At 38.5% G+C, this 12,605-nt stretch overlaps 1 protein-coding gene across 10 annotated transcripts in view; it reads right to left on the reverse strand.

The window, feature by feature from the left end:
• The window catches only part of LTBP1 (latent transforming growth factor beta binding protein 1), a 479,251-nt gene that overhangs the window by 176,752 nt on the left and 289,894 nt on the right, over window positions 1-12,605 (reverse strand). For all 10 annotated transcript variants that reach the window (XM_033176072.1, XM_033176071.1, XM_033176068.1 and 7 more), the window contains 2 exons: window positions 9,664-9,766; window positions 5,868-5,939 (listed from right to left, as the gene is read on the reverse strand). In XM_033176072.1, the coding sequence (XP_033031963.1) occupies window positions 5,868-5,939; window positions 9,664-9,766 (175 nt within the window). The remainder of the gene's footprint in view (window positions 1-5,867; window positions 5,940-9,663; window positions 9,767-12,605) is intronic.

Below are 12,605 nucleotides of genomic sequence, written 5' to 3' on the forward strand. Positions count from 1 at the left end.
ACATGGTGAACCCTGTCTCTACTAAAAATACAAAAAAATTAGCCAGATGTGGTGGTGCGTGCCGGTAATCCCAGCTACTCAGGAGGCTGAGGCAGGAGAATTGCTAGAATCCAGGGGGCAGAGGCTGCAGTGAGCCAAGATTATGCTGCTGCACTCCAGCCTGGCGACAGGCTGAGACAGCCTGAGACTCTGTCAAAAAACAAAAAACAAAAAAGAGCTTCTTATCTCATCAATAACAAATGAACCCTTTCTTCATCCACATCGAATCTATTTTTTAAAAATTGGACCTCTGGGTTCACAAAAGTGAATAAGACTGGGTCTTTGATGTCTGAGAAATCAGCCTGTCAGGAAAAGAAAGAGGTGAACAACAACATATAATGTGAATAAATAATTCCAACACAGAGTAACAGGGAATTCTACTACTGTCTGGGAGACTCTCATGGTGGTTTTCACTAAGGGTATGACATGGAGTGTAAGTAGGAGACTGATCTTCAGGTCAAAAAGAGGACCTACTTGGAGGCGAGGTTTCTATATTTTCTGTTTAGAGGTACTATGTTAACTCTAAATAGACTGTGAAAAGTTAAACTGTTAAATTCCTGATTGCTCTAGGAATTATAATACAAACGGTCTATTAGTTACTACATACATTATAATTCCTAGAGCACTCCCTTTAAAATAATACAAAAAGGCCAGGCACGGTAGCCCACACCTGTGATCCAGCACTTTTGGAGGCAGAGACGGGTGGATTGCTTGAGGCCAGGAATTCGAGACCAGCCTGGCCAACACAGTGAAACCCCATCTCTACTAAAAATACAAAAATTAGTCAAGTGTGTTGGTGCTACTCAGTTACTCAGGAGGTTGAAGCAGGAGAATCACTTGAACCCAGGAGGCAGAGGTTGCGGTGAGCTGAGATCGTGCCACTGCACTCCAGCGTGGGCAATAAACAAGACTCTGTCTCAAAAAAAGAAAAAAAAAAAAAGGTAAAGTGATGCAAAAATGTATTGGTAAAAAGCCAGCAAATAAATTAAAATGGAATTCTAAGGAACGGGCAAGAAAAGAACAAAAAATATCCTGATCAGACAAAGATTAAACTTTAGATAGACCTACACCTAACCACATCAATAATTATGAGGTAGGAGATCAGCAGGACTTATTTTCTGAGCACTAATCATGACCCTGCTAATCAAAATAGGATGTAGCAGAAAAAAACGACCAGAACCAGCTGATGGCCATGAAGGCAACCTCTAGTCGCCCTCACCGCTCATTAGCATAAAGACACTCCCACCAGCACTATGACAGTTTACAAATGCCATGACAGTGACCCAGAAGTTATCTTACATGGTTCCGGGAACTCCTCCACTTATTTTCTAGAAAATTCTAAATAACCTGACCCTTAATTAGCATATTATTAACAGTGAGTATTAAATATAGCTAGCCAACCATTTACAGGGACTGCTGCTCTGGATGGCTACTGTTGCTGTATGCTGCTGCTGCTGCTGCTGCTGCCACTATGCTGGGCCACCCCACCTGTGGGATAGCCCTGGTCTGTCTATGGAGCAGCCATTCTGTTGTACCTGCTACTCTTATAAACTTGCTTCCTTTCACTGCTGGCTCAGCCTTGAATTCTTTCCTGAGCAGAGCTAAGAACCCTCTCAGGCTAGGCCGCAATTATGGGGTATGCCTGGATCAATTACTTTAGATTAATACTGCAATAAACACCCCTATTAAGAGGCAGAAATATCAGAATGTAGAAAAGAAGCAAGACTCAACTACATGTTTTCTATAAGACACCCATTGTAAAGGTAAAAACACACACACTGAAATTTGCCAGACATGAAAGAAAAACATTCATTCCATAATCGTAGCAGGCAATTTTAACACCTCTCTCAACAACTGATAGAACAAGAAAAATTTCACAAGTATTTGGATATTAAGCAATACATTTCTAAATAATCCATGGGTCAATAATAAAATCAGAATAATTTTTAAAAATTGAACTTATTATTGCAGCACCAGTCACAATAGCCAAGATATGGAATCAACCTAGGTGTCTAACAATAGATGAATGGATAAAGAAAATGTGGTGTATATACAAAACAGAATACTAGTCAGTCATAAAAAAGAATGAAATCTGTCATTTGTATAACATGGATGGAACTGGAGGACATTATGTTAAGTGAAATAAGCCAGGAACAGAAAGTTAAACACCACCTATTCTCACTCATATGTGGAAGCTAAAAAAAGTTGATCTCATTGAAGTAAAAAGTAGAACAGAAGATAACTAGAGGCTGGTAAGGGTAGAGGGAAGGTGAAGGTAAAGAGAGATTTGTTAAAAGATACAAAATGACAGCTGATATGGTTTGGCTGTATCCCCACTCAAATCTCATCTTGAATTCCCATGTGTCATGGGAGAGAGCTGGTAGGAGGTAATGAATCATGGGGACAAGTCTTTCCCTTGATGTTCTTGTGACAGTAATTTTCGTGAGATCTGATGGTTTTAAGAAGAGGCGTTCCCCTGCACAAATTCTCCTTTTTTAGCCTGCTGCCATCCATGTAAGACATGACTTGCTCTTCCTTGGCTTCCACCATGATTGTGAGGCTTCCTCAGCCATGTGGAACTGTAAGTCCAGTTAAATCTCTTTCTTTTGTAAAATGCCCAGTCCCGGGTATGTCTTTATCGGCAGCGTGAAAACGGACTAATGCAACAGCTAAATAGGAATAAGTTCTAGTGTTCCATAGCTACATAGTTTCAAAATAGGTAGAAGGAAGATACACTGAATGTTCCAATTATAAATGTTCAAGATAATGGATTTGCTAAATACCCTGATCTGATCACTATACATTTTAAGTATCAAAACATCACTACATACCTCATAAATATGTATAATTATTATATGCTGATAAAAAAAAGAAAATTCTTTTAAAACTTGAACTTAGAGATAAGAATATGACACAAAATTAAGGGACACAGTTAAAAGTCAGAATCTAGACTGATAGAAATTTACTTTTATTTATATTTCAGGAAAAGAAGGAAGGCTGACATCAATGACCTAAGTATGCATCTGAAGAAATTAGAAACAGTAGTTATTGAACAAAAAGGTAGAGGAAAAGAAAACAAAGATCAGAAATCAGTGAAATAGCCAAATGTTTTCAACAAGGCAAATAATTGATTCTTTGGGGGAAAAAGTTGGTAACATTGATAAATCACTGGTAAGCCTAATCCAAGAAAAACAAATATAGCACAAATAGCAATATAACTAAAAGGGACGGGGGTTGTTATATAAATTAAAAAGAAAACAAAAGAATATTAGGAAAACATTTCATATTAATAAATTTGACATTTTAGATAAAATGGCACTTTCTAAGGTAATACAGATTATCAAAAACTGACACAAAGTAGTAATGGGAAATCTGAATAATAGTACAGCTATTAATTTGCTCCATAACTGAAACACTTTCTAAAAGAAAACTTCAGGGCCAAATGTCTTCTCCTGTGAATTATTCCAAATACATGAGGAAGAAACACCACCATAAAACTATCTAAGAGAGAGTAAGCCTTCTGTCTTCAAGTATCTATGAATGGTAAAAAATGGCAAACAAATAAAAACACACCATACCTAGAGAACATATGTATATTTTATCCATTTGACATTAAGAGAAATTAGGAGCATTCTGGAAAATGTATCGAACAATTAGCTATGCAGGATTGGAATAGTGAAAGGTAAATAAGGACCCTCCTCTGTCCTCTAGTTTAATGGAACAACTACAAGACTTTTCTGCAGAATAGAGTTCCCCAACAACCTTGTAATGAAATGTCTTTGGAAGTACTGAGCTTCCTGTCCATAGAGGTGATTTGACAGTTTCATAATAACTATTGGCCAGGGATATGATAGAGTATTTTTACCCTGAACAGTATATAAGGTTAGATGGCTCATAGGCACATTCCAGTTCTATGATGCTATCATTACCATCTGTCCCCTGGGACAGAGACTATGCATAAAAAGAAAGGAATTACAGCTCATTTTTTCACATAAGTTTTAGCCCCTAGACACCTAGTTTCCTGAAGTGTCCCCTGTGATTAGGTAAGTCTTGTTTTGTAAGACAGTTAATCATTTAGTGGCATGTTTACAAACATTTAAAGGCGTGTTTATAAGGCAGCCATTATATTTCCCTTCAGTCTATACTTCTGAGTGCTAAACACACTCATGTTTCTAGGCCCTTCACAAACTTGGTTGACTTTATTAACCAAAAGACAATAATGAACACTGAACATCCAAATCCCAAAATCAGTCTGATGGGCACAGTGTACAAGGTTGTTACTTCCACTGCCCTGTTCATTCTATTTCTACTAACGCATTCTACAAATGTGCTAAGGCTATAGACTTTTATCCAAATCTATAAAACAATAACTTGGTTTATACTGTAAAATATGAATCTTAAAATCTATTCATTATTTAATTTAACCTATTCATTCATCCATCTAATTAATTCAATGATATCTTAAATTCTGACTCTAAAATAATGTAGATTAATCCAATATTCCCATGTTACTAAGTTTTACAGATGTTTCTCAAAATGTGTCATGGGTGGCCTCTCCTTAAGTGGTTAATTCTAATTTTCTCAACGTTCTGTGACATATGATGAGGGCTTACAATATTTTTAAGAAAAAGTCTTTTAAAGACAGAATATATGTGCATTTCTAAAGAAAATTCTTTTATGTTAACAAAGACTACACACATCAAAAAAGTTACACAGATGCAGCACTATAGACAATTTAATTGAGAAAATTCTCAGATAATCAAGATATTCCTTTGACATGAGCCATTTGAATAGGGCATTAGACAATTTACTTGAGAAAATTCTCAAGTAATCAAGATATTCCTTTGACATGAGCCATTCGAATAGGAGGTTAACCTATACTCTGTAACATGACCTTAATCTACTCTATCCTAAATACATATGCTGGTCAAGGATACAGAGCCTCAGAACACAAGTCAGAAGACATGTGCCATGTTCTCAACATGGCTTTTGGTTCTATTAGACTCTGGGAGGCTCTCTGCTTTCTCAGTTTCAATATACACGTATTTCCAAGTTACTAATAACATCTTCATCCTAGACATGTAAGGGAAATTAGAAGCATTGATCTTCCCATAAAGTAACTAAAACAAAATATGATATCATATTGGGTACTAAACTAGGCCTTGGTAAACTCAAGTTATAATCTCAGCTCTATGCTGCCACAAGAAAGTCACTTAACCTCTATGGGCTTGAGTTTTCTTATTTATAGACACTGGACCAGACAATCTCCCAGCTTCCCCCTGCTTGTACAACTTTGCTGTACTGTTCAACATAAACTGAGCAAAAGTACTCAGGGCATTTCACACTTAGCTACATAGCCTTTCTTCTTGCCTAGGCAAAATGTGTTTACTCTGATATCTAGTTCCTGAGATGACCAGCCACATTTCGATGAGAGGAGAAAAGGGAACTCTGTTGCCCAACCAAGCACTGGCAATGAAGTAGAACTGCCAGGTACATGTGGGTGCATGCAAGCACATATGTGCACATGCCCATGCAAGGATATGACCAGCATGGAAACCACATGTGCTCTCTAATGTGATCCAAACTCTTTTAGATTCTATCCAAACTCTTTTAGATTAAAAACTTGCAGCAAGTGTCAGTGGTAATAAAGCAATTCCAATAACCATACTTTAAACTTATTTCCTTCTATTTCCTTAGCCAAAAGGAGTGAACATGAGGTGGTTCACTGTGACAGGCTGGGCGAATGAGCAAGCTGTGGCAAACAACTGACGTTTCTAAAAAGCCAAAACAACTGTTGAGCCCACATCAATGAATTCAGTTAGTCTTACCTTGGCAAAACGTGTTGTTAACCCGCTTATAACCTGGTAGGCATTCCATCATTTGGTTGTATCCATGATAAGCTGTAAGGGAAGAAATGCTTTGTTACACACTTAGTTTACATTCTTACAATCTTAGACTATTATAAGCGACATCTGAAGCCATTTAAGGCATCAGCAGACTGGCTTATTCATTTATTAATACAAGAAACCAATACCAATGTATATCTCCATAATTTCTTTCCCATTCTGCTTATTTTTCAGGATACTTCTTATTTTGCAACAAAATCCCAAGAAGTTATCAGTAAATCTTTATTATGTTAACTGAAACAATCTTGAGATTGTTGTACATTTTCTTCTAATTAGTGATTACATATTTCCATCACAAAGGATCTATTCCTCCCCAGTGATGTGCTTCAGGGTTTGGATTTTCTTATCCATTGTAGGTAGGGTTACTACATGTCCTGGAACATTCTGGGTGATGTCTGTTATTCCAGCAAAGTTAATTAACAGTACTTTACTCCCCAAAGTGTCCCAGTTTAGACGATAAATTATACAATCATCCTAATTACTGGCTCGGGTATCCCAGTCATGAGATGATTCTTACTATTATGAACCTGAGAAGAATAGGCAGGTGATGAGAGGAAGTCAGGAAATTAAAAGGGCTGCACTCAGAATAGGCAAACAATACAAATGTTGCAATCACCAACTTCTCAACAAAATCCTATTTCCTGAGATTCTGATACTCTTGAGTGAGACCTGAGAGACCACCTGGCATAGTGAATGCAACCAAAGTTCTGAGATGTGGCAGAAGTGGGTTTCAAATCCTCTTCCTATCAATAGCTGTGACCTTGGGAAACAAGCCTCTTGGGTTTCACACAGAAATTCTCTACAATGAGGGTAATTCCCATCTAGTGAGCAGGGAAGAGTCCTTCTGCAGTTTAGACAGAAGTCATGAAAAATGCCTACCACAGGGCCTAAGTGTGACAAGCACTCCCAAAATGTCAAATGCCATTGCTACGTCCTGCAATAAGGAATTCTATGAAGAGAATACTATGCAACAGAAAACAAGCTATAATCAAAATGGGATGAAAGATTAGACCACTAAAAAGACTTGAAAGAGGAGTAAAAGGGGAAAGTAAAAAATAAAAAGGGAAATTTTCTATTAAAAAAAAATCATTTCGGCCTCCCCATATGAGCTTTATCTGTCACCACTAAACGAACAGGGTGAATATGTACTGGGCTGTCCCTCTTCTCCTTCAATTCTTTTCTTTGCTGTATTCTCCCTCTCTTCAGATTCCCCCAGATGACCAAAAGAGATCAGAGTGAGGCGTTTGGGAAAGGCAAATTAAAAGAGGGGAGTTATGGGCGTGTGGGAGTCCCCCCATTCAGCTCCTTGGCCTCACGTCTGTCTTGTCCCATAGACCTCTGGAGCGCGCTTCCTGCAGAGATTGTGGGATCTCTGGCTGCAAATTCCTCAAAGACAAAAGAGATGGATATTAACTTGTTTTAGAAGTTTCAACAGTCATCTACTTCAAGGCAGAGAGCCAGACCAGGCAATCTCTTACAGTCCTCCTCAGCTTAGGATTTTATGTTCATTTTCTTCTCAAAAGTTTTAAAGGACAAGTGACTTGTTCATGCTAAGCACATCTCTAATGGGTCACAAACTATTTAATGAAATCATTTGCAGATTTAAAATTAAGTTTTCACGGCAAAACAAAAAAAAAAACAAAAACAAAACAGAAAAACAACCAAAAAAGATCAACAATGAAAGGCCGTTCTGTATGTGGCTAAACAAAAACTTCAAATGTTAAATAAAAGCCACTTGAAAAGTAAAGTTTGAACTAATTTGAGTAAAAAAAAAAAAAAAAAGAGGTGTGGAACACAAAACTATAGCGGAGAAAGCCAAGGAAAGTCTGCTTCCTTCCAAACTGAGTATGATTTAGAGAGGAGTCCCAACCAAAGAAAGGAAAACGTTTTAAGTGACACGGGAAGAATGTGATCCTGAGTGTGTTTCTTGGGAGTGAGTCACATAAGACAGCACAAACAGAATAAATGTCAAGATGTTAATAGTTTACTTCATTCATAGTCCACATTGCCCTCCCTGAAGTGGAAGCAGTTGCTTCAATTTTATACATTAAATGAGCCAACATACGGATGTATTTTCATCAACATTTAGTTAAAAGTGACAGAAACTTTGCATTTTCACATTCAACAAAGTTCTTATCAAGATGAAAATATAGAGCTCACAAACCACAGAAATCAACGAACTCATCTTAGATAAAAATGACGCAATTCTAGACAAAAATGACAAAAGGTCAAGAGTGGAAGTTAGGGATTAAAAAAAAAAAAAGGACAGTAGGAGTCGCTTTACCGTAAATGTCTGTCACATCCCTGCTACTTTGGGGTTTAGACACGAAAGAAAAGAGAAGCAGCTAAGCAAAAGATACACAAAGAAGGGGGTAAATGAAAAAGAAAAATAAGAAAGATGGGGAAAGTATTTAATATTAGAGAACATAGACTTAGCCCCAAAACAAAGTTCTATGAACCTGAATTCCCTCATCCTTAATCCTTCCACCTAACAGTGGAAAACATATCATCCTCCTCAATATTCCTACAGACAGACAGACACAGTAAACAAAGAAGAGGCAGGTTTAAGGGAAAAAAAAGAGGGCAATGCCTTTTCAACGTTTTAGCTATAGATTCCTGTTTAATAATCCACAAGACTCAATAGTAAATGAAAGAGCTGGGAATCGAACTCAGGTCTACCTAACTTCAAACACTAAAATTTTTAAATCAAACCAAATGTATCATAGCTATCCCTTTGGTCAGGTTGCCAAAATAATTTTAAGCAAATGGATCTTCCAGTGAGGATGAACCATCACACTCAACCTACTTCCTGGAAATCCACATTGCAAATGATCATCAAATCAGCTTAGAACATCTACTTGGAAAATTCTCTCAGTACTGAAAATGTCCTTATTTACGTGGATTATTTTTGTAAACGAAGAATTCATTAATTATGAGGAACTTTAGTGAAAAGTTCCTCATAATTTCTGGATATTAGAAATCAGTTATCCAGGGTTAACACTACATTGAAAAACTGAAGGTACAAATTATTGTTGGTAAGAGAGTATTAAAAACGTGTAAACCTGATTTATTCAAATCAGTATGTTCTGAAAAATACTTTAAAAACAAATCGAAGCCTGGGGGTGTTGATATACATTAATGTTGCTGAGGTCTGTGACAGCATAAAACCAGTGTTAGAAAAAATGGGAAAGAATTGTGTCCTAGTGATTACAAATTTCTCTTTTACAAATCAACAACCAATTATTTCTCCATTTCAGCTTTCCTTTTAATGACATTTGAAAACCGATAACATAACAAAAACTACAACATAAGTTGTGGATATTTTAAAAAATCTCATTTAAGGAATTTAAACCTAGGAAATAACAACTGCACTGACTTTTTATAGGGTTTGAAACATTTTATTCACCATTTTAAGAGATCTTATTTTCTCTTCCCCTGAGACAAAAAGTCCATTTTAGCTCATTACCACTTAAGACTTTTTTCCCCATAAGTAATCCAACTAAAGAGGATAATTAATAACTGTGCTTATTACAAAATAATTGACATGAAAACTTTTTCAGACTTGCAAATTTTCTGGAAATGCGTATTATAGTACTACATTCTAGAATTCAGTAAGAGAGTTATTTGAAAGTCTAATATTGCCTCATCATTAAACGAGTAGTCATAAAAAACAGATATGCTACATTGACCTGCAAAGGAGTGAGGAAACATTACTTACATGGTTTCTTGGGGCATTTCTGGCATTTGTTAAAGCCCCAGGAGGTACCCACAGTTCCACAGCAGTCCTCTTGCTTTGAAAGGCCAGGGAGCGCTTTGCCACACTGCAATGATTAGGTGTGAAATATGAAGGTTAATTGAGTGCAGGATGCCCAGCCCCAGAGCACTGCTGTACCTCACAGTCACACTATAAACCAGTTCCCTTGTTATCGACACAATTAGAAAGGAAAAAAACTGTAAAACTTGGAAAGAAAATACCCGGACAGAAATCAATACAACACAAAAATGAACAAGTACATTTCCAAATGAGAGCACCTTGGAATACCAAGTCTAAGAAGTCTTAGACTTAGACCTTGGAAATATCCAGTCTAAGAAAATCTGTCAGTGCTCAGAGTACTTTACAAAACTTACGTTTCCAATGCCTTTTTTTCTTAATAAGAGCCTCATAATGTATAAGATCAATATAGGCTTTTTAGATTTTAGTTGTATCTGTCTGTTTAAATCTCTTGTGTGGATCATCTGGGAACAGAACTCTAAGGGTATGGCATGTGTGTAAAATGTGAGAAGATGGCACAGGTCCCACCTACAAGAGGCTTCTGATCTTTCTATAACCTCAAGGCCTGGGCACTGACAGGACAGAAGAAACAATTACTGGCTGAGCCAAATCAGCTCTAGCAGAGACGAAGGCTCCAGGCAGCCAAGTGTTCTGACCCGGGGAGGTCAGCCAAGCTAGGAAGGTGCCAGCATGTTTAAGCAAGACCGGCTTGAGCAGGCAGAAGAGCAGGACTTACAGGCTACTGGTGCAACATGGTTGTCCAGTGTTAAGACCAGGTAAGACTCCTGGTCAACCAAAGGAAGTGAGAAAAAGCTGAGAGGCAAGGGCCTAAAGTTAGACCTCCTCAGTGGGGCAAGGAAGTGCCTAAGAAAACAGATCCTGCTCTGTGGACCCATCCAAAGCCCAGCCGGAGGGGAGGACCACCTGACTCTCCACCCCTGCTGTGCAGGCTAACACAGCCCACATTTTTGTCTCCTGTGTAAACGCAGAGCATCCAAGGGGTTATTCTGCCTTCCTCTGTCTCAGTCTCTACAAAAATCCTCCCAACAGTTTCCAGAGCTGTCTTTCCAATCCGATCCAAATCCGATCACATTACTGATTAAAAACTTTCACTGACTCTCCATTGTCTGAAAACTGCACACTCTGGAATGATCTATAAGGTCCTTCCTATTCCCACGTGAGGCAATCTCTTGTCCCCATCCACCTCTATCCTGCAGACATACCAAAGGGCTCTTTATTTTCTGAACAAACCATGTCCTTCCAAAAGAAGCATGTCTCCCTGGAACACCCTCTCCTTTTTTCTTTCCCAGAATAGACTTTATTCAACCCTTGAGATGTATTAATAGCTCTGAGAACCATCACTATGAAACCTCCCGTATCTCCTTAATTCCAATGAGTTCCTCCCTTCTTTTTATCCCACAGCACTCTCTATATAGTCTACTGCCTCTGCGATGCATTTCTGTTAAATGCGTATGTATGTTTATATTCCAGTACACAGTACATGTTGCAAATGCTCAGGAAACGCTGCATGAAGAAAGGAACAAACAACCTAGGGAACTAAGGAACAGGCTAGTTATAGGCCATCCAGACAAGCAATGGAGGGGTCAGGCATGGTGGCTCATGCCTGTAATCCCAGCACTTTGGGAGCCCAAGGCGGGCACATCATGAGGTCAGGAGATCGAGACCATCCTGGCCAATATGGTGAAACCCCGTCTCTACGAAAATACAAAAAATTAGCCGGACGTGGTGGCACATGCCTCTAGTCCCAGCTACTCAAGAGGCTGAGGCAGGGGAATCACTTGAACCCGGGAGGCAGAGATTGCAGTGAGCCAAGATTGCACCACTGCACACCAGCCTGGCGACAGAGAGACTCCGTCTCAAAAAAAAAACACAAGAAAACCAATGGAAGTTTAGCATCCATACCCCAGGCTAGTGAGCAGTGTGTGGTGACAGAAGGTCCAGGCAGGTGGTGGCCCTCAGAAGGACAGCAGGTAGTAGACACCAGTCACCTGGCAGGCCTCCAGGGACAGTGTTTCTTTCCCGCCAGGTCCAAGCATGCAGCATTCTGATTAAGGCTCTAAGTGACTACATATCCAAATTGTAAAACAAGACCAAACCACAGAAGGCCCAGCTAAGTTTTAGTTACATCATAGCTTTGATGTTCTAAGGTTTCATTATTTTTAATTATTTCAACAGGATGCTGTGTGCTCTCCAACAGCAGTATATGATAGTGATTAAAAATGTGACTCAGGAGTTAGAGAGGCCTGAGTATGAATTCTGACTGTAGGACTTCTTACATGCATTATCTTAGACATTTTCATACCTATAACATAGATTGCATAATAGTATCTTTCTCACAGGGTCATGAAACATGAAAGAAAAAAGGCACGTGCAATGCTGAACATTATAGCTGAGCACTTACATGTGTCAGGTATCATTATCATTATCATTATTATTATTCTTATAGCTAAAAGCTCCCTACTCCAAATGTTCCATTTGAAGCCCCTAATGTTTGTCAGATTCCCCAGGGAGTAGAAGGCGTGTGAGTGGAGTAGATTGTAAATGGTCCTGTCAATCAAACAGGTTAGTCTAATCGCCCTCTCGAAAGTACCAGACTCTATAAAAAATGACCCTGAGACAAAATGAATTTCCCTAATAAAGCTGGTGTTGAAGACATTTTGAGTTAAGCAAAAGTAGGCATACCAAAACAATTGCTTTTTTCTTTTAGATGAACTTGAAAAAACACGTAATTCTGGGGAAGGCGCTGAAAAAAGCCCTAGTGTAAGTTAGCAAAACCCAAGACCATCACATCTCATGAAACCGGGGCAGTAACTCCTGTAGACACGTGACACGCATTCCTTGAGATAAGGAAATTCTCTCATAAAACA

Source organism: Trachypithecus francoisi, unplaced genomic scaffold (genome assembly GCF_009764315.1).
Source record: "Trachypithecus francoisi isolate TF-2019V2 unplaced genomic scaffold, Tfra_2.0 Lachesis_group17, whole genome shotgun sequence".
Classification (NCBI taxonomy): domain Eukaryota; kingdom Metazoa; phylum Chordata; class Mammalia; order Primates; family Cercopithecidae; genus Trachypithecus; species Trachypithecus francoisi.